At 45.6% G+C, this 21,742-nt stretch overlaps 1 protein-coding gene across 1 annotated transcript in view; it reads right to left on the reverse strand.

Moving 5' to 3' along the window:
- Positions 1-3,314, reverse strand: part of MARCHF4 (membrane associated ring-CH-type finger 4) — a 78,670-nt gene extending 75,356 nt beyond the window's left edge. The window contains exon 1 of the mRNA XM_042877903.1: positions 2,853-3,314. Coding sequence (XP_042733837.1) covers positions 2,853-3,314 — 462 coding nt within the window. The remainder of the gene's footprint in view (positions 1-2,852) is intronic.
- Between the last annotated feature and the right edge of the window lie 18,428 nt (positions 3,315-21,742).

The following is a 21,742-nucleotide window of genomic DNA, read 5'->3' on the forward strand; positions in this document are numbered from 1 at the left end:
ACAAACATGAGGAGCTTAAGATAGAAGCAATTCAGTAGCCCACAGTATTGTGCTTAGTGGGCAATCACAAATTTAAAGTGAAAATCCCTACAGATTTTGCTTCGCATTAGATATTAAATAAAACCCACTTGCGAAGCCGGATTAGTAAGAAACCTTTTTGGCTGCTGCATATATATATAAAAAAATCAAAACAGGATTAAACATCTTTTAAAGACTCAGTGTCATTTTATCTGAGTAAATAAGCTTAAAGCGCCTAACAGTCAATTTATAATGAAGGCTTTTGTTCTTGGTACTGTGATGCAGCCTTGCAAATTTGCCCACAGCTGCAGCAGTTTCAGATATTTCTGACAGGTAAATAAAACACAATTTATTTCTGCCATTGTTATTAATCTGCTCAGTAAAGAACTTGCAATTGCATTTTCTTTCCAATTGGATACATTTTCATGATGATCTTGGCAAGGGTGGTAGGGAATAACGTGCATTTATGGCATCTATTGCTGCAAGCGTCTGAAAAAGAGGCTTTGCTCAGCTGTTCAGCTGGAAAACAAATGGAGAATAAATACTAAATCAGTAACAACCACCTCAGTGAGTAAGAATGTAGAATTCAGGCAGCGTATTTAGTGGTTGGCAGCCCTGCCAATGGCAGGGGCTTGGTACTAGATCATCTTTAAGGTCCCCTCCAACCTAAGCCGTTCTATGATTTAGGACCATTGGAGTTTCATGGATGTGAGGGCCAAACAAACCAAACTGCAGGTCTTGACATCAGTGCATTGATTCAGGTCTCAGTCATTCCAAACCGTACTTGTAAAAAGCTGTGTCAGGATATGACCATGCCTTACAACTCCCGACTTGGGCCCACATATTGACTTGTGCTCACCAGTGCTAAGTCTTAGCTGGGCTAAGGCTTTCAAGACATGCTGGTGAAAAAGAAATTATTTGCAGAATAAGGTACTACTGAGGGGTGACAGACAGAATCCAGCTGTAAGTGTCTTATTATATTGGTCAGAAACTGTGAGAAGAGAAAAAGAGAAATTCTATTAAATGCCAGTCACATCTGCTTGGCTTCTCACTCAGGTAGGCTGGCAGATGGTCAGCAAACAGTCCCACTTTTACAATGCAAGCTACACAGTCTTTAAGCATGAAAATTAGCATCCAATTATTTTGCAGCGTTGATGTTTGCCAAGGAAGCAGGTTACTTCTGTTTTAATTCTGCTTAAGCTCTATTTGCTCACACACACACACTGATCATGCGGCGCTACGCCTCCTGTACACAGGCGGAATTGTAAGCCAGAGAAGAGTACTAGAAACGTGGAATAATGCAAATTCCCAGGCAGGGAGCTGCTCAGCTTCCAACTTTTAGAAGAGACAAGGATGAGACAGTCAAGTGAGGAAGACATAAAGCATCTCCAAAAAGCAATGATTACCCCAACCTTCACCTAAAATCCTACAGTGAGAACTGTGTCTTGTGGCTATTAATCAGCTGTACAAGTGTTAGAGAAGGCTACAGTCTACTGAGCACCTAGCTCTGATGGGGAGGACATGAGGGCATTCAGATGAGTCCATGGTAGGCCCTGCTTCTCCCGAAGATAAATGCAAGCCCACTGCCCCCTCTGTGAACCACTACCACTGACACAGTGGTAGGCACGGTCACTGCCCAGCACAGTGCATCATGCCCTGGGACTGGCAGGATGTGTTCCTGAATGTGGCTGCTCTCAGGTGAACAATGGCTTTCCTTGGCAAAGCACACAGGTCCTTAAACAGGGAAGAAGACATGGAGCAAAACCTGCTTTGCTCAGGATTTTAACATATGCCCTGTGTGTCACAATCTTTGCCTGAAATAGCAATGCGTATCAGCTAAGTTGAACTTCAACTCATGCTTGTGCAAGCATCCCTTATTGTCACAGAGCTACCCTGGATATCTGGGTTTGATCACAAAAGCAGAGATCTGCAGCCTTCCCTGCTGCCTGCAGTTGTATCACATTAAGTGCAAATTGTGCTGTGCATGTTATTTCATGGAAGTTCCCAGCTTGAAAACACGTGAATTGCTTGTAATTATTAAAGAGGAAGAATAATGCTCTAAGGGTGGCATCTTATGTTATAGTGGGGTTGCATTTATTCAATTCTCCCATCTGATGGAAGGAAACTTCATTGGCCCAATCTCAGTCTGTACCACAGAGCATTTCAAGGCTGCTGCTTCAGCAGGTACAATTGGAGCCAGCAGTTTTTTTCCCTCCAGCAAGTGCAGTGGGAACATGGAAGCTCTGGTAAAGCTGCAGAGCTCTTGCTGTGGGCACAGCTGATGAGGTGGGGTTGCTTTCTACCACGTGTTCCTACAGACTCGAGTTGTATTCTTAAAAGCCAACAGCACATTAAACGCACCCTTCTGAGATCATCACAACAGATCCCCATCCTTCGCATCCCTTTTGGCATCATAACAACTGAGTACCCTCTCGGGGGTGGAGACCCCCATGCTGAGATGCACTCTGACTGTGAGTCCCCGCTGTGCCACACCTGCGTGGCTGTAAGCATAGGGATGGGCACCTGGAGCCAAGGCTCCTGGGCTGCAAGGGGCACAGCCGCAACATTTCCATGAAGAACCACAGCTGCGGTTAAGCTGAGCAACATCTGGCCCCCACACCTGCCCAGCACCTGGGCTGGGGCCATTCTGGTTAAGGGAGAGCATGCCCATCTCTAGAGCCCACTGGGCTGGGGCCATTCTAAGTTAGGAGTGAGCATCCCCATCTTCTCTTCCCCTGGGGGCCGTTCCGCTTGAGGGAGAGCGTTCCCATCTCCTTTTTGCTCCGGACGAGCCAATATCCAACCCCACCACCCACCTCCGCGTACGGCCTCACCTGCTCAGGACCCTGGAAGCAGATCCTGCAGAGCGGGGTGCGGATGCCGCTATCGACGCTGCTTCCCAGCGAGTAGCGGTCCTCGGCCTTGCCCTTGCCGAAGTCATCCGAGGAGGTGCTGCTGGGCAGGGAGGCGGGCGGCTCCCCGGCGGGGCTGCCCCACTCCTCGGCTCCCGGGCTGCCCGCTCCGCCGCCCGCCGCCGCCGCCCGCCAGCCGGGCCCGCGCCCCCCGAGCGGAGCGGCGCCGCCGGCCCCCGCCTCTGCGCCGCCGGGCATGGGAAGCGGCGGCGGCGGCGAGGGCGGCGGCGGCGCGGGGGGTCTCCGCAGCAGGAAGACCTTCAGGTCATTGAAGAGCATGCGGCAGCGGCACTTGAGGAGGCCTTGGTTTCGCAACATCTGTCTCGGACGGAGGAGCCCGCAGCAGCAGTAACAGAAAATGACCGCGCCGGGTGGTATTAACATGTGCCTTTCCTTGACAGGCGGGGATGAGGTGGGAAAGAAAGGGCAGGAGCCGGGCGCCCCGCGGCCGGGGGGCTCTGCTGAGACCTCAGTGCTGCGGGGGGGCTGCGCTGGCCGGCCGAGAAACGACAAAAGAGGGCGAGAAGGGGGAGATCCCCGGCAGCCCGCTGAAATCTTGCAATAATATAAAAAAAAACCGAAACCCACTCTACTCTCCGGGGGGATTTTATCCCCCTCCCCCTCGGACGGGGCGGATTCCACAAGTTTGTTTGCAAATCAGCGGGAGGAGGGAAGAAATCTCCCACGCCGCGGGGTCCGGGGGCGCGGGCACGGTGCTGTGCGGCGCTCCGGAGGGAGCCCAGCTCGGCTCCGGCGACTCTAAGCCTGTAAAAAAGAAGGGTCCGCGTCTCCAGTGGGTGTGGGGAAGAGGGAGAATATGGTCCTCTCGACAGTATTTGGCATCTCAAGTAATTTTCCTTTTCTTCTTTTCTTTTCTTTTCTTTTTTTTTTTTTCAATTATAAAATAAAACTCAGTCGCACGAGACCTGATGTGTACCCGAACAAAATAGCAGCCGGTCTGGCTATCAAAATGCAAAATGGGTAGCTGCTGTTAATATCAAAATTGCCTCTTTAACAAAAAGACCTTCACATTGTTTATGGGAAAACACCCTACGTCTCCAACACTGTACTCCCAGGTGGCGTCAGAATGTACTGTTGCCTTTAAAAGATTTCACTGTAAATATTAAAAGTCCTGAAAGAAATAATTAGCATTCAATGAGCTTAATCTCAGATGTACTGAGATAAATATATTTATATATATAATATATATCATATATATCATATATATATTATACGTATTTGTATATTCTGACCTTCTCTATTCCAGCAGCTGTCTGGACCACACCAAAAAATAAATTAAAAAAAAAAAATTTAAAAACATCAGAGCAAAACTGGTGAGGGAAGGCGGCTGTATTATTCCCTAGGCAGTTACCAACCTGGACCAAAAAAAAAAAAAAAAAAAAAAAAAAAAAAAAAAAAAAAAGAACCGTCAAAATCAGACCTATTCTTCGCATGTAATTGACCGGAGAAACGTGGATCTTACATGGTCACGTTTCCTTTCCTCCTTTCACAAAACATGAACGTCATCAAACGCATTGGCAGCTTGTACAGACCATTGTAGATGGTGAGGCAGCCAGAGCTCTATCAGCAATTGCAGGGACTTCCTTTTGATGCATTGGATGAGGGTGCTTCTTTCTCTTCACCACCATCCCCACCTTCATTTTCCTCCCCTTCAGTCCTCCTCCTCTGACTGTTGTTCTCTCTCATAGGCACTGACATTCAACCATCGCAAGTCTGTCGCACTCTCGCAGGCAGGAAAAAAAAAATCGGTGTGGGTAATTCTCTTCTTCCTCCTAAAAGGCTCTGATAGAGCACAATGCGCCAGACACACCGAGCAGCATGGCTTATTTTTCGTGCGGCTCCTGCCGCTTTGGCAACATCGAGCTGGTGTGTGCGTGTGTGCCTTTCTCCCTCAGCAGCCTCCTCTCTGCGCTCCCATCCGGCTTGCAGTGATGATGTTGCTGTTGCTATCTCCCTTGGATGCAATGGGGAAGGCAGATTGTTTGCAGTGCAAGCGGGGATTTGCAGGAAGGGAGGGGTGTAACGTGGCTGCGCTCTCCTCCCTCCCCCGGCTTAAAAAAAAAAAAAAAAAAAAAAAAAAAAAAAAAAAAAAGGAAGAAGCAAAAAGGCGGGGTGGGGTGGGGGGGAGAATCAAAGGGAGGAATGGGGCCCTCCCCAGCCTTTGATGCCCCAGGCTGCCGGCTGCCTGCAAGAGCCCACGCCGGGGAAGAAGGGAGGGGGGCGGAGGAAAGGGCTGGGCGGCCGCTGCGGCTTCAGCACCACGAGCCGCGGACAGCTCCACCGAGCGCGGGCGCGGGGAGAGGCGCGGGCACGGCGGCACCGCGCTGCGCGCCCCCGAGGCCGGGCACGCCCGGGACCCCGCAGCGAGCCCTGCGGAAAGGGCGGGCGTGGAGGGAGGCGGGCACGGCGGCGCGGAGGAGCCGGAAGGCAGCGAAGCAGGGCAGAGCTGATGAGCGCCAAACCTCAGCTCTCAGGCATGTTTTCGGGCTGCTTTTCACCTCCCCGCCGCCTGCTGCGGGGAGCTAAGGAACGGGGAAACTTTCAGGGGCAGGTGGTAGCCATCGAGTGTTTGGTGATTCCTGCTTGTCAGGTTGCCGGCAGGAAGCAGAAATGCCGCTAACAAACTTTTTCCCTGGCAGATTAATTAGTTGCGGAGGATTTCATGGTTTAATAGCGATGATAATCAATATTTTTCATTTCACCCCAGCAGCGTTCGTTCACTGATAGATTTGTTTTGTTTCGGTCGCGCATATTTCAGTAGAAATATGGGCTCCTTGTAGCCCAATAAAGGGTAAATATGACTGAACACTATCACTTAATTAGAATTAATTAAGATAGAAATTATTGCTGAGAGTAACCAATAGCAGCCAAACCTCATAGTTTCTTATTCTCGTCAGCCTACTTGAAAATTTTAAGTAGCAGCTGCTGCAGTCCATTAGCTTTCTCCTGCAAATGTCAGCAGAGGTGGCTTTCCCCACCTTGTCCTGTCCTGTGTGCCAGACAGCCCTGTTCAGCTGCCAAATATAAGGGGAAAATGAGCTCTCAGCTGGGGCTTTGTCCTGCTGCTCCAGCCTTTCCAGTTGGCAAAGGTGCTGGTTTGATGTGGACCAAACCCATTAATGGCACAGATGATGTGGAAGCTTCTAGTCTATGAAGTTCTGCTAATGTCAATCCAGTGTCTTAGCTCAAGGATCAGTGAATATCCGCCCATGGGACACACTTTTTGGTGAAACAAAGCAGTGCCTGGGCCTGACATCACGTCAACACCATTGAAATTTCAGGATCCTTAATTTGTTTTCTCTGTAGAGTTTCTTCCAGCTCCCATATGGCAGATGTATAACATCCACCAAAACCCAGATTGGGTTCTCTAGATGGTGGGTGCATGGGGTCTTCATCAGTACTGACTCAGGAGTTAGAGCTGACAGAGAATGTGATGCCACCCAAAAGTTGTGGTAGGTCCTGAACAATGATTTGAAATGGTCTCCCTTAGAATAAGATGTGATGTGTAAACCACTGTGCCATGATCAGCAGAGGAATCTATGTTGCTACCTAATTAAAAAGGGAGCAAAACTGATTATTTGCTACAGAAAAATGAAACCAGCATATGCAATTAATTTCCAGCAAATAAATTACACATCGAGATGCTGCAGTGTTAAAGCATTCATCATCGCAGCTTGCTGTTTCTCAGAAAAACTGGGCAGATTTGCCATTGTGGATCTCTACAACATTTAAGGCTTCTCAGAATTTCACGTGTGTCTGATGAGGTCATTAGAGAAATAATAATGGTAAGAGCATTTTAGGGACTTCCTGAGCATGAGAGAGACTGATTAGAGGCTGTCTAGATGCCCAACCTCCAGCATGGCTTTCCACCCTCCTGCTTTTTATTGCCCTCATCCTATTGTTTTGATGTCACCAACATTTTCAGAATGGTTCTATCAATAACAGAATTGGAGAAAAATATATTGTTGTCATATTTTGCATGTGTAATGCATCCTTCATCCTTCCCTCATGGCCATGCCTGGTTTTTCAGAAAGGATGTGCTCACAATAGAGGAGATCTTTATATTATACTCTGGGTTTTAATGTATGGGCTGTGTGCCCGGAGAGTTGAATGGCTGATAAATGTGACAAAATAAATAAAACAAATAATAAATCGGAGGTGCTCCATATGCTTCCCAGAGGTGAGCTGGTACTAATATTCCTCTTTCAGTAAATGGGACAGCGGCCAATGTTTTCACACTTGGATGCTGCATTCAGGTCCCTTGTTATGGATTGAGGTCTCTTGCTTAAAATGTGCACGCTGGAAAGAGCTGGCCCAAGCCTCATTGGTGAGATCCTAGTGAAAGCAGGGAGTTGTCAGTGAGTCGATGCAGGCTGCCTAACTTTGCTCCATGGGAAGCAATGTAGAGTAAGTAATGGGCAACACCTTCTCCTCTTAGAAAAAAATCTGTCTCTGAGGGTTTTGGCCCTGTGTCTCTTGAGCCCACCAACAGTTGCAAGGATAACACAGGGAGGAAGCATACTGGAGGCATCAGTGCTAATGCAAACTATCTTATCTTCCTCAGGTACCGAAAGAGCGAGAAAAAAACATGGGTGCATGGGCTGAAAATGGGAAGTGATTCCTTTTGGTTGGTTCCTCCTGGGTGCTTACGTATTGGTTACTGACTGGGACATCCTGAGCTCTGCAACGTCTTGGAATGAGAAATGTTTGGGCTCTATAACTTACTGAAGAGGAGTGAGTGAGTGGGGACCAGTGGTGTGAGTGTGCCCCTCTGGTTCAGGGCATTACAGAGCATAGAGAAGCGTGGTCCAGCCCAGCTTTTGCAAACCTCTAGCTCTCTGTGCTACTGACAGATCTTCCCTTCAATGGGACCACTCCCATGCTTTTCTTCCTCCCTTCAAATAAGGCCAGGATTCTGTCATGATGCTCTCTCTATAACCCTTATTTATTCTTAATAGCAGCAATGGCATTAATAATCCATAAAGTATTTTCATTCTGTAAGCTGCACAGTGTAGAGAGCTTAGTAAAGAGGACATGCATCCAACAAAGCACCCATCCAGGCTGGGCCTCAGCACCAGATCTGCTGCTATCCACACCATGGGCTGTTAAGGTTATGTTGAGAGCCTCTGCAGAGACTTGGTGTTCTCAGGAAATGCCCAGGCATCTCAGTACAGCCCTGTGAGCAGGTTTGCAACAGATCCTGTATCAGGATGGTTTCTAATGTCAGACTGCAGATCTCATGGCAGATATCCCAACTGTGGTCTTCTAGAGCAGAATGTGGGCTAATGGTACTTAGCTGCCACCTCAACAAAGAGGAAAGAAATATTTCTGTTAATGTGCTTGTCCTTAATTCTCTGTATAAGCTGTAACTCAGTTCAGTGAGGTGCAGAGGGTAGGTAGGTGGAGCAAGCAGTGATACTTGACCTGTCTATGTGGAAGTATGATATTGAATCATATTAGAAATTTTTTTTTTTTTTTATGTTGTCAAGTCAGAGATTAAAAAAGAAATGTCAGAGACCATAGGAGGTTAAATGCAAGCAGGAAAACTATGTGGATTGAAGCCTAACAGCTTGAACACAGCATACCAGTCATTGTGCATGAGTATGTGAGAGATAAACAACATAAATGTTGATAGGGACTGCCAGGATCAGAGAACCAGAAAGCTGCCAGAGAAACATCCCTTTGTGTTTTCCATCTCTCAGAAAGCAAACAGTTACCTAAACCCATTTTCATGCCCACCTACTCGGTCAATAGCTGCACTGCGCTTCCTGCTCCACTTAGAGCTCCTTAATGGTGCACAGGAGCTCTGATTGCTGTGGTGTGAGCCCCGTCCCTTTGGCACACCATTACTTAAATCCAATTCATCGAAGATTCCTACTGCTCTCTCAGTGATGGGGAGCTGCTCATCAGCTGAGTACCCTCTGATTGCTTGTCACAGCCAGACTTCTTGATTCTTTTTCCTAGATGGAGATATTAAATAAATCTCAAGTGATGTAATTACCATAACTCAGTTGATGAAGCTTGTGGGCAGACGCAGACAGGGACTGGAGGGAGCTCTGTCACATTTTCTTTGTTTTTTCTTTCTTTCTGGGCAGTTGCAAAGTGCTGACAAAAAGGCTGCTGGTGCTGGGAAGCAGGGCTCAGTGGGTGAGGGTTTATGCATCCTCCAAGCATCCAGAAATAATCCATGTATTGATTGGAATGATCTTCTCAAAGGAGATCAGAAATAATTTCTGAAGTGCTGTGCCTTGGTATCTCTGTTGCCTTGGGCTGCAGCAAAAAGCATGGCACTCTGCTCTCAGAGAGTCCCTGTGCTATTGCTTTCTCCCCAAGCAGGGACTGAACTTCCATTTCTTCTCTTCCTGTGAGGATCGTGGTCTGCCTCTGAGCACATAAAAGCATTTTCTTTCTACTTCCACAACACCCTGCTCTCTACTCTATGAAGAGAAGGAACTGTTGTTTTTCTTTCAAAAAATCAGACATGTCTTGCAATAGTAACGCAAGCAGACAAGCACAAGCATAACTGTACATCTCTTTTTTCTTGGATTTTGAAAGAATCCTCCTTTAGGGTTTCAAATTGAAATTTGGAAAGCCAGAGCACTAATCTTTAGGATGAGGCAACACCAAGCATGGGACTTTCCTGTCCTCAAGTCCTAGAGAGAATTTCTTGTCCCCTTGGTTACTCGTCAGAGCTGTGACTTGAAAAGAGCAATTGGAATAGGTGGCAGATTTCAGGATAGATTCAGAAGGCGTTTAGCCAGATGCTGAGCAGCTTTAACTATCTAGGAATGCACTAATTGTGATAAAATCCCCAAACTAAAAGGACCTGGAATGTAGATACTAAAACAAACAAACAAACAAACAAACAGAACAAAGAGAAAGCCTATAATTGCAGGTCCCTTGGGTGTTTCCACTCCTCTCCTGAATCAAGTCAGATTTGTTTCAATTCTCTAATTGTGTTCTCAGATGCATTGGTTATTTTGGTGACATGGAGGACATGGAGGACATGGTCCTCCACGTCTACAACCAGCTCTCACTTGTGTAATATGAGACTGAGAGAAAATAATGGGATTTTAAAAACCTATTTGAGGCTGATTCTGAGAGATACACTGTACTCCCCCAGTCAAGATCAGCTGAGTGTACCTGACATATTATGAGATGTTTGCTTTGCTACCAGGATTCACAGCTGGATATAACGCTGAGAATAACACTGAAATATTCCCCATAGGATCTTCATGAAGCCTTCTGGAGTTTGAGAAGTGTTTGGACAGGGCTCTCAGACATAGGATTAGATTTTTGGATGGGCCTGTGTGGAACTGGACTTGATGATCCCTGTGGGTCCCTACCAACTCAGGATATTCTGTGATTTTACTGTGACACAACACTGTCACAATCAGCTTAAAGACACAGGAGCTGCTTGGCCAGAGATGCCTCACTTGGGGTGCTTCTGCTGATGTCCCAGCTTCCTGCCAGAGAAAAAGGGAACAGTTTTGCAAAGGAATCATGCATGGTGATGTTGTGCTGGGATGTCCTGGATCTTGTGCTGAGTGAGAGCCCTCCTGAGCTGCACCTCTCCCTGAGAACATTGAACAGGCGGAACATTAGATGCTGTTTCCCCAAAGTCTTCCAAATCTGTATCTTAGGATTTAACATCTTAGTCTGCCCAGATAACATCCTCAGCTAGAGCAGCTTGTTTCTGGATCAGCAGGCAAACATATGCACTCTGCATAAATACAAGGCAGGCAGTGAAGTCACTTACAAGTCAGGTAATCTTATTAGTTTCATCAACAGGAGATGAGTTTCTGTGAGGGCAGAAGAAAATATTCAGACATGAGGGCCATTTTAGGTCTCTCCTAAGTGCCCATCGCATACTGAGGGTCTTGAGAAGGGAGGCTACATTGGAGGTCAGAGAAAGACACACAGTGGAGAATCTCAGAGGAGGACACCCTCATTACTCGCTGTGCTGACAAGTACCTGCCACACACAGCAGTTTCACATCGTTTTCCCAGCAGGAGCAGTCAGTAGGTTTCCAGATATGCTTGGAAGTGCCAGGTACTGAGTACAGGGCAAACCTGTCGAGCCTGTCGAGATGCTCTCTCCCCTTCCCTCAATATGCTCCAATACACATGATAAATTCTGGCAGGGAAGCTTGGAACTGTTGCTAATAAGTGTGCGATGGTTTCACTGGCAGGTATCATTCTTCCCAGTGATTTCTCCTCACACCTTTGCACAAAGGACAAGTGCAATGTCTGGTGATAAAAGTACTGAGGACTCCATCAGGAAGAGATAAGATGGGATAAGGGGATCGTGTGGGTTTAAAGGCAGGGCTGTCAGAGATGGAGTGCTGCTGGAGATGAAAGCAGGAAGAAAAGCAAGAGCAGTGTGTGGGGAAAGTTAAAGGATTTACACCAGTGAAAACAGGAGTTGATTTTTTGACCCTTGCACTTCTAAGGAGGGACCCTGACAGTACAACAGCATGGAAACCTCGTTGTGAAAGGAGGTTTAGGGCCTTGCACGTGGACCAGGCAGAGCATTCAAAAGGAGCTGGGGCCCCGTGGGGACATTGCCAGGGCTGCGGGAGCATGTCAGGTGAGAGGCTGTTACCTCCAAGTGATGGCCCAGATTTATCACTTCCTAATGGACTTAGTGTTAATTAAAGGGAGATTTCAAAACCATATGCATATTCTTGCTGAGATAATTAATTGGTTTAGAATAAAGTTTATGTAGTTAAGGAGTTTTATAATTACCCTTCATGGCAGGGGGAGCATTTTAGGGATGGATGCTAGCAGAACACCTCTAGGTAGGTGCTGAGCACTGGGTCTCCCAGTGGGCTGAACCGACCCTGCTGATGGGCTGGAAATCCTCTTTGGTTGTTGGGTTATGCTGTTAACACGTTGGCCTCAAAGGACTGAGGAATTCATAGTCCCTCAAAAGTGGCTTCTGAGCCAGCATCGGCTTGCAGGCAGCATTTCCCTGCTGCTGAAGGGACTTTTCCTTCCTAACCAGCTTTAGCTCTGTCTGTTGATGTCTTTTTATCCTCGTCACTGTGGTAATAGGCTGATTCCAATACCAGCCCTTAACATTAATGTTGTTTCTCTAGGTCTTCCTCTCAAGCAAACACTTGCTCTCATTAATGAGGGGGAAAACACAAGTCATAACCCTATGAAACACATCCCTGCCTATGTCACCGCATAACTTACATCCCTGCCATCCTGACCATGCATAAGGACATGAACAACCATCTGGCCCTGCAAACACTTAAGCTAGGTGAGAAGGCCTACAGCCATTTCTACAGAGAAACTGAGGCACAGAAATGAAAAAGCCCTCATCAGAGTCAGCTGCAAAGTGCTACATAGGGACCTATTTTACGTTATGGGAAGGCTCGCCTATGAGAGCAATTTGCACATCTTTGCGTGATGTGCAAATAAACACACATAATGCATATCTGTTTTTCTTCCTTCTCTTTACGGCTGAATAACCATACAATCTTTGTTACATGGAAGTTTGACTGCTGCTGTTTATTGCCCCCTGGAAATGGGATGTCAACGGCCCAGGGCTCCTTCGCAGCAACTCGCAAAAGCCTCCCGAGTGGAGAATTACGCCCATCAGAGGAAATAAACAGCAGGAATGGTAGAGTGACTAAGCACCAAAGATCCTGCATTTGTGTAGAAACTAGCAATGAGAAGGAGGAAAGGATGCCCTGGAGGATAGAAAGTGCCATAGGAAAAATTGTTTCCAGCATGTTCTAAAAGTGAAGGTTTCCACACAGAAGACAAGGCTAAATTTGAATGTCACCCCATACTTGCACTTGCCTGTGGTCTTGGGCAAGGCTTCCTGCCATGCATGGAGGCCAGGAGTCCCAGCAGCCCACAGGTGACACTGGCATCTCCCCACCTGCCCTGAAGGAGAAGAGAACAGCATTTCAGCGTGTTGTGGCCCCACTGGAGGAAATAGTGGCTATTATTTCCCTTTCTCCCAGCCATTGCCTTGCCTCTGCTCGGGTTCCCTGCTCAGGATTTTCCTCTGGGCACAGAGCTTGTTGGAAAACTGGAAAACCACAGCAGTACCAGCTCAGAGGGCTCCTGAAATACATCCACCTCCCTCTGTTCTGGTTTGGGTGTGTGATATCAGGGAAGCTCACAGAGGGAAATACAGTCTCTCTTGTCTGGGACTCACCATGACTCTGGGTCTCACATGTTGAGACTGCTGCTGAGTTCATCCCTGTTTAGCTCTGATGTCCTTGGACGTGCCATTGTTTAGGTAGACAAAGGTCAAAACTATGAGTGATCTCAGCAGCAGAAACCTCCCACCTGCTGTCTTTTGTCAGGCTGAGCTGCTCCAGCAGTATCACTGGCAATATGCACTCTCACGAAACTGCTGTAGCAATGAAATCTCAAGTCCTTATGTGCATAGAAACAAAAACCAATAACCCCCCCCCCCCCCCTCCTTTTTTTTTTCCCTCTTCCAGAATCACCCTTTTCCTATGTTTTTATTTTTTTATTCATTTTTATTTTAAGAGGTATACATTTTCTGGGTCAGCACTAAGTCCCTTGGTCTTGTGATCTTTACATACCAGTAAACATATGCAGAGATATGAGAGGAGACCAAGTGCAAGCCAGTTCATCCTCCTGACACTTATATTTATTTCCTTTTCCCATCTGCCACTGCTCAACTCCCTGTGTGTGCATGTGTCTGTGAGTGTGTTTGTGAAGGAGAGAAGGGGAAAGGGGATGTGATCCTGGTAGAGCCACAGAAGATCTCTCCACTTTGAATTGAAGCTCTCCCCTCTCTTTTCTACCACTTTACTATCTATTGCTGCTCTGGTCATGTTAGACTGCTTCCAGCACTTCTGCTTTGTGGAAAAGTGAACTGATGTATCAAATGAAAAAAAAAAAAAAAAAAACAAGGAGTTTTTCAGTGCTGATGCAAGATGCCAGGGTGGGAGTCACAAAGCTGATGCCATCTAACAAGCCCAGACTAAACACCAGTGGCAAAGCTGCTGTGCTGCTGAGTGCACTGAAGTCTCCCAAACAAAAAGCAATAGGGTCCACAGCTTGAGCTGAGCTCCGTGGATGAAAGCAGAGGCAGATGCAAGTCATCTGTGGATCAGGCAGATAGGGGGACACTTAACATACACTGACTATTAATATTTCATGGTTCTGACGTCTAGCAATCATACTGAGAGGAGAAACAGAAGTTTGTTCTTCTACGCTTGCATTTAACCATGCCCTTCCTGCTGAATGTGCTAGCTGAGTCTAATCGTGGCATGCAGTGGAGTCCTTTGTGTACCTTGCCTGTGGTAAAACCCTGTTTTTTTTTCATGTAGTCTGTAGCAGTTGTAACAATATCTACAGTTCTTCACATCAAGATGGGTTTGAACCATCAACTACAGGCAAAGCAAAGTCCAGTCACTGTTAAGTCTCTCACCTATTAAATCATTCAGATGATTTTCGTCCAAAGTATTTGGCTTTTCCAGAAAAGCTGTTTTCTCTTCTAGGAACTAACCCCAGGAACTCATGACCCGCCAGATATTTGCAAACTGGCATGCATTCCAGATAGACTTTTTTCATAGCAGTGGCATTAACACATATTGAGCTTATTCCTGGAATGAGCACTGCCTAGGAGTTGTCAATACTTTAATCTGATTTATACAGGCTGTGTTCTCTCTCTCTCCCTTCTCTCAAATGAGCACTAATAAGTTTTCAGTCTGAACAAATCCCAGGTAGTGGGATCAGTACATAGCAATGTATCAGCTTTGTTGCTGAAATCAGGGATGAAACAGGGACAACAGAAAATGTTTCTCCTTCTTGTTCTTTATTCTGTTCACAAATAGTCTAGTTCTTGTCTGAAGTATGACTTCCCTGTAGGAGTACACTCAATTTTTTATATTACTGTGCACCAATTAAGAACTAGTAAAAGTTTGGAAAATCTATGAAAAAAAGATGGCTGCATCCATGGGGATCATTAATACCACATGGTGCCATGACCATAAATAAAACACAACAGTATCTGCTAATGCAGAGGGAACTACCTGTTCAGCTATTAAGAGCTCAAGATTAGGCTCCCTCCAATGATTTTCAAAGCCTGATCTTTAACTTGCCCGTGGACTAGAAAATATTGGTGGGGCATTTTTTTTTTTTTTTTTTTGGGGGGGGGGGGGGGGGGTGGTGAATCTTTGTCCTCCAGGACTTGCTTGTCACTTTACAACCATATGATGTATTAGATGTCACTAGACATGAATGTCATTGCTTTTAGCCTCAAATTCTATCCGCATGATATTGTGCCATGATGCAGTCACAGTCGGCATCTTGATTTGATTCATGCATTGCCTCACAATTTGCTCCAGGAGGACTTAGGATCTAATTCTGCAAATGAAAAAATCAGCTGCACCATCCTTTGCAGGCCTGAGCCCTGCATGTCTGGCAAGTACCATTTTCAAAGCAGTACCATCCACCCCTGACAAAACTGCATGGAAATGATGGCTATTTCCAAACTTTACTTGACCTCAGAGGGAACGCTTCATTTCTTTGTGTTACAATTAATCCAGATGGACAATAGGAGAAGAAGCAAAAGACTTGCTGAAAACCCAGCTGTGCTCCCAAGCTTGGATTTTCTAGGTCAATACATTTCAAAAATTTTTCCACTGATGGAGAGAAGGGAAAACCTCACCCTTCTACATTCAGTTTCAAATTTGTGTCCTGCAAGATCCTTTTAAAAGAAAGTTGATGCCTGTTAAAGGAGGAGATCTGCTCCCAACCCATACTTTTACACTGTGGTTTGATTCAACGCTGCCACACAGCAATAAGCAGAGCTTCACCATCATCCCTCCAGTAAATTTTAGTGAGGATCTAAAATGGCAAAGGTGAATTTTGCAGCATGTACATCTGTTTTTGTAGGAATTACATGAAGAATCATAAACTCATTTCACATGCATCAATGAATGGCTGTCTGGGACCCAGAGCTTCCAGACCTCACTTACTTAACCCAAAGGCAGGCCAAGTTACTATCAGAAGAACTCAATTTGATAATCTCTGAAGGATTCCTGTTCTCAGTAAGAGCAATATAATTTCAGGTTAACAGATTAAAATTATGAAATCATTAAACAGTCCTCTCAGCAAATATATATATGCATGTATTTATATATGAACTAATGTGTGTACTGTTTGTGTATGTGTGCATTCTTGCATGACAAGATCTAACCAGACAACTCTTATACTCCCTTTCTGTTACCAGTGCTATGGAGCAGCCAGTGAATCTGAAAAATGGAAAATGTCAAATGGACCACTGAGAATAAGTGTTGTTACAGCATACAATCAGCAAGTGAAATCTACTGCCTTGAGATATCACTCAGGATCAAACAGTGCATTTTATGATGGACAATTAAGTACTAATCCCATGAATTATCACTTAAAACATGAATCTGCTTGCTGGTAGACAGAAGAAAGGAATCAATAGACAACCATGCTGAATGGGACATGTGGCTCCTGTATTCTTGTATAATGAAATGAAATATCATCATCTTTAATTGCTATAACTCTTGTTAAAACAATGATTTTTTTTTTTTCTTGTATTTTAATAATCCTTTTTACTGGACAGAAATATTCTAAAACATGCTACTTTGTTGAGTCCCAGAAGTTACACCTGAGTTGAGACAAACTTCTGCAGCCTTCAAGCTGTGACCTGAGTGAACCTTCTGAAAATCCTTCAGGAACCTTTCTGAAAGTGAGACTTGTGATCATAATGTTACACAAAACCAATTTCCTAGATCAAATGGGAGTTTGTAATTGAATGTGGACATATCTGACAACACAACAAACATTAAAACTGCTACTTATTGCACAGTGCACCATGTCTATGTTTAGTTATAGTCCCATGGGGGAAAGAACAACTCCTTTTATTCATCTGTAAAGAACCCTGTGTGTGTTTGACAGTGGAGGATTGAAAAAAAAAAAAATTAATTGCCTACCAGTCCCTTGTGTTCTTCATGCCACTTTTTTCTCCCCTATCACTCTACTTTCAGCCTTTTAAAGCTGGAAGTGGCTGTAGATCTTTCTAAATGCCAGAGGACCATTTTGCTAAAACATTATCCTTTTAACATCATGTCAGATTTCTGAATGAGAATGCATTCTTTGGTGGGAACAGGCCTATAACTTATACTGCTTCTCATTTCCTGAAGCACTGGAATTGTGCTGCTCCCTAATGTTATTTTATTAAGATGTGATTTGTCATCATATTGCTGAAAACAAGATAAAATGCCGGCTAATTAAATTCCTTATTTAACTTGATGAGCATCTGCTTTCTGTAGTCACACACTTTTAAGCAGAACCTTTGTAGCTGTTTCTTAGGATCTAGCTATCACGAGTTTTACTGCGATCAAAATGGGGAAATACCTCCATAAATACAGGCACATGCATTCCCATTGCCCACAACCCTTGCTATTTATAATGAGAGTTGCATAGCACCACTCAGGCAGTGACTGCAGCAGCATCTTGTGAGCACGCTGCCCTGACACTCCAAGAGTGGGGCAACTGCTGTCCCAAGTAGCCCAGTGGAAGTCACTGAGACAAGCTAGTAGCAAAATACTACAGCTGACAGCAAGTGTTTTTTAGATCTGGCTGCTACACAAAATGTAGCAAACAAATCACCCTGCGACTTCCCACTGTAGCAGATGAGACTCCCAACATAAAGGAAAACCATCTCTGTTGAGAGAGGAATCTTAATAACAAACGTTAGCATGCACACTTCAAGTTAACTGTGTGCTTAATTGTGCTGCTTGGCAAGGCCAGATTCTGGCTCACTTTCCATGCTCTGCCTTCGTGGAGATTTCTAAGATGAGAACAACCTTCCTGCATACTTGGTTAAGTAAAGATCGAGGCAGAGGATTGCCCTGAGCCTACATTCCTCAGTAAAGCAGTAGTGGCCTAAGACACAGCAGATTAGGACAAACAGCTGTACCAGAATCTAGTGTAAGATTGGAACTCTTAGGAAAGTCTCTGGCATGCCACAATCCTGGGTCTGTGTCTTGGAAGCCCCCTTGAGACCAGACTTTGTGTCTCAGAGAAGTCTGCTACCTCTTTGCCAACACCTCTTGATCTGAAGTGTGCTTTGAGATCTTTAAAGGAGTGATGCTGCTCCTGTGCAAGGGCAAAAGACTGCTAACATTAGATTGATGGTTAATTATTTACCATCATCACCTTTGATGCTCCTGCTTAGAGGATTTCTTAGTATCTCTGTGTATCTTGTGCACCTGGAAGAGAAAAGGCAGAGAACTGTAGTTAGTTTTAACAAACAAGATCTCAAAAGCTGGCTTCATATCAGTACTGCGGCACTAGGATTAGCTATTTATTCTGAGCTCAAAAACCAGGCCAGTAATTTAAGCTCCAGAAAAGAACTGGAAATGCAACTTTTGTTTCTTTAGCCTGGTTTCCTGAGGAAACAAAGCTTATGCAATTAAATTCTTTGTGTGCACATGGTTGTCCCCTTCTCTCTTTGTACCCTTCTGCCAGTTCAGCCATGTTTCATCATGATAAAGCTCTGTTCAGCATCTGGAGAAAAACAAAAAAAACAAATAAATAAAGGGGGAAAGAAAAGAAAAAAAGAAAAAAAAAAAAAAAAAAAAGCAGTTGTATAGAGCAGAGGTCTGGCCTGAGCTCAAGCACACTACAGGACTTCGAAGAGACCACATTGCCTGTGCCTCCTGGAGCGGGATCACACCTCCTGTTGTGTTAAATGCTGGCAATACAGAAGCTTTGGAATCACTGTTTGCATCTTAATGCAGATCTTTCTTCCTTCCCCCTCCCTTCCCCCCCCCCCCTTTTTTTTTTCTTTTAAATCTTTCCTTCAGATGCCAATAAACTGTTCCCCACACTTAGGCTGCATTGTATAAAAGATGAAGAGCCAGCTCAGCCATGCAGCAGCCCTGTGAGTGTGGTGGTGGCCTGGCAGCAAAGAGGAGGCCATGTGCTGTGCAGACCATTGCTCTGTACTGGAGCTGTGGAGGGGAATCCAGCCAAGAAGGACATAAGGCAGAAAAGAGACCCTGCAATCTGTTGGTGGGGTTGTACTATAAACATGAGCAGGAAGGCTTCAGTGTGCCAGGGTAGAACAAGCTGTGTAGATAAAAGAGGCTGCTTCAAAAGAGTGAGGGCAACTAATTTTCCTTGCACCCAGTGGACAAGGAGCAGGGAAAAAGAAGTGGTCTTCACTAAGCTGTCAATCAGAGGAGGGGAACAACCCTTAAATTCTAGAAAATCTCATACAAAAGGCTCTGGAGATCTTCTTTCATCAGTGTTGATGCAACTGGATTTAGCAAACTCCAAATTTGAACTTGTATGCTACAGAGATGCTCAGGGAAAAGACCTTATTCAGAGTCTACTTGTGGTAACAGCTGGGCTGTCCAGTGGGTCAGCCACGGTCTGTGATGTGCAGTGGCAAAGAGAAAGCAGAGGGAATCAATGGCTGTCTAACAACAGAAGCCCACAGAGAATCAGAAATGGGGGATATGAGGTCAACTACCACACGCAAGTCCAGTCCAAAACCCAAGAACAGGACAAACACTCTCTTGAACTCTTAATCTGGGGCTCTGGTGCTCCATTAGAAAGCTCAGATCCCACTGAGCATCCCAAACACATCCCCTCAGCCCTTGGAGGACAGGTACTGTAGAAAGTATTCACATTACACACTAAAAGCATATGGAAATTGTTTTTTCCAACCACAAAAACAAACAAACAAACAAACACCTCCCCCCCCGCCCCCCCCCCCAAAAAAAAAACAAAAAAACTTCTGCATATCCACAGGCTTTTCTCTGCTTCTCCTTCCCTGACATCTTCCCTGAAGAACTGACCTGAATATCCCCAGTCCAGTCACTTGTCAGGTTTTAACTGGGAAGGAGCTGAAATGATCACGAGCGTGGAATTTATTTTAAAGAGAACAACTAAGGTTCTCTCCATATGGTTGAAGACTAGCATGTTTGAGCACTGGAAATGGTGTTGCTGAACTTGTGTGGGCTTCCAAAGGCCTCTGAGAAGGTGGAGCATCCAAGGGCCATGAGTGTGGGCTGAGGTTTGCGTTTCCAATCATCTCCTGGATGGTTGTGATGCACACAGTGACTCTGCATGTAGTTCACCAAGATCCATAGAGACTGCGAGATGTAGTTGTACAGCTCAACCCATGCAGAGAACCATGAGAGTGTGTTGGAAAAGAGGAGAAGTGGACACATTCAACATGAGATATCAACTGGGGTGTGCTGACCCAGCAGCCCTCCCAGGATTTTCTTACTGCATCTCTGCACTCTGACTTGGTTTGTAGAGAGTGAGTCCAAGCCACTGCTGGAAGCATGTTCTGACTGAAAGGACACCTGGAGTGCTACCAGCAAACTGCTCACAAATGGCCTCTTGCTTTGTAGGTCTGTTCTCTGCACGATTGGTCTGTTCTTTGTGCCTTGCTGAAGTTGTGCCATATGGAGCAAATGCTTCAACGTCTGTCTGTGTCTCTGCCTGATCATGGGACCCAAGAGCAATTCTTCCCTCTGCAAAACAATGCTCTCTAATTGTTTTCTGTGAGCCAGGTTCCGTCCTCTGGGGCTTTTTTCCACTTTTCCCAAGTCTTTTTTTTTTTTCCCCTAAGTCTCTCAAGCATAAGGACCCAACAGCAGAGACCTCGAGCTGCTTGGGAGGGAGTTGGCTGGGAATACTTTCAGGATTATGCCCTGCATGTTCTCTCTCTTACTGCTTTGTGGTACCAGGATTTGGTCTAGTTTTGGTCAGTTAGAAGTGTAAAAAGAAAGAAAAAATAAAGATGTCGCATCCATTCCTCCCTCAGTGGGAGTCTGCTGGTTTGCATGGGGATAAAAAGAGTAAACAGAAAGGATGTGAGAAAACATAGGGTGAGCCTCCTTTCCTTGCACACCCTGCTCTGCTGTCTTTTCAGCTTTTTTCTTTCTACTTCCTAAGAGAAGCTGGGACCAAACTCTGGACCCAGACCTCCTCAGTCTCATTTTTGTTGTGTGGTGGGTTTTTTTTTTTGTTTGCTTTTTAAATTGTATGTTTGGGAGAATCTGTGCACGTACATAGTGAGTAAGGGCACTCACATGGCTGTGTGTCAGGTCACATCTTGATCTCACTGCCTGCCTTGTTTTTCTCAGGCTGACGAGCTCCTGACTAATGACAGTTACCGCTGCTTAATCAGGAAGCAATTTAAGGATAACATTTTTTAATTAACTAGCAGAGAGGATGAATAAATAAACTGCAAAACAACCAGCTGGTTGCCGCATCCCCAGCTGAGGGGTGTGTGAGAGAAAATGGCATTTTGAAATGGAGCAGATGGCTCCAGAGCTGCCACTGGACAGGACAGTAACAGCATGAGATACGGATGGGGGAACCCCCCCCGCCCCCCCCCCCCCCCCGCCTGGCAACATAGAAAGAAATCCTGGCTGTCCAGGAAGGACAACTTGATATGCATAATTAAAACCCATGGAAACACTTCTATTCTGAACCTTAATAAAAATGTGAATAATTACATTATTATGAAGGCAGTATCGCTTTTTCAAATGCATTACTAATGTTTTTAACTCTGCACCAAAACGTCTTGGTGCACCAGGGGACAAAACATCAGCCCGTAGCTTGCAACGGAGGTCGCACACCCCGCACGTGATCAGGAGCACAACGCAGCACAGCTGACTCTGCCTCTGACCCCTCCCACCCAGATTCCCTTACCCTTAGCGGCTCAAAGATGGCGCCGCGCGGGGAAGACTCAATTTCCCAGCGTGCCGCGCGCCTCCGGCAGTTTGGCGC

The sequence above is a fragment of the Lagopus leucura genome, unplaced genomic scaffold (assembly GCF_019238085.1).
Source record: "Lagopus leucura isolate 7727_CA_CO unplaced genomic scaffold, USGS_WTPT01 Super-Scaffold_100019, whole genome shotgun sequence".
Classification (NCBI taxonomy): domain Eukaryota; kingdom Metazoa; phylum Chordata; class Aves; order Galliformes; family Phasianidae; genus Lagopus; species Lagopus leucura.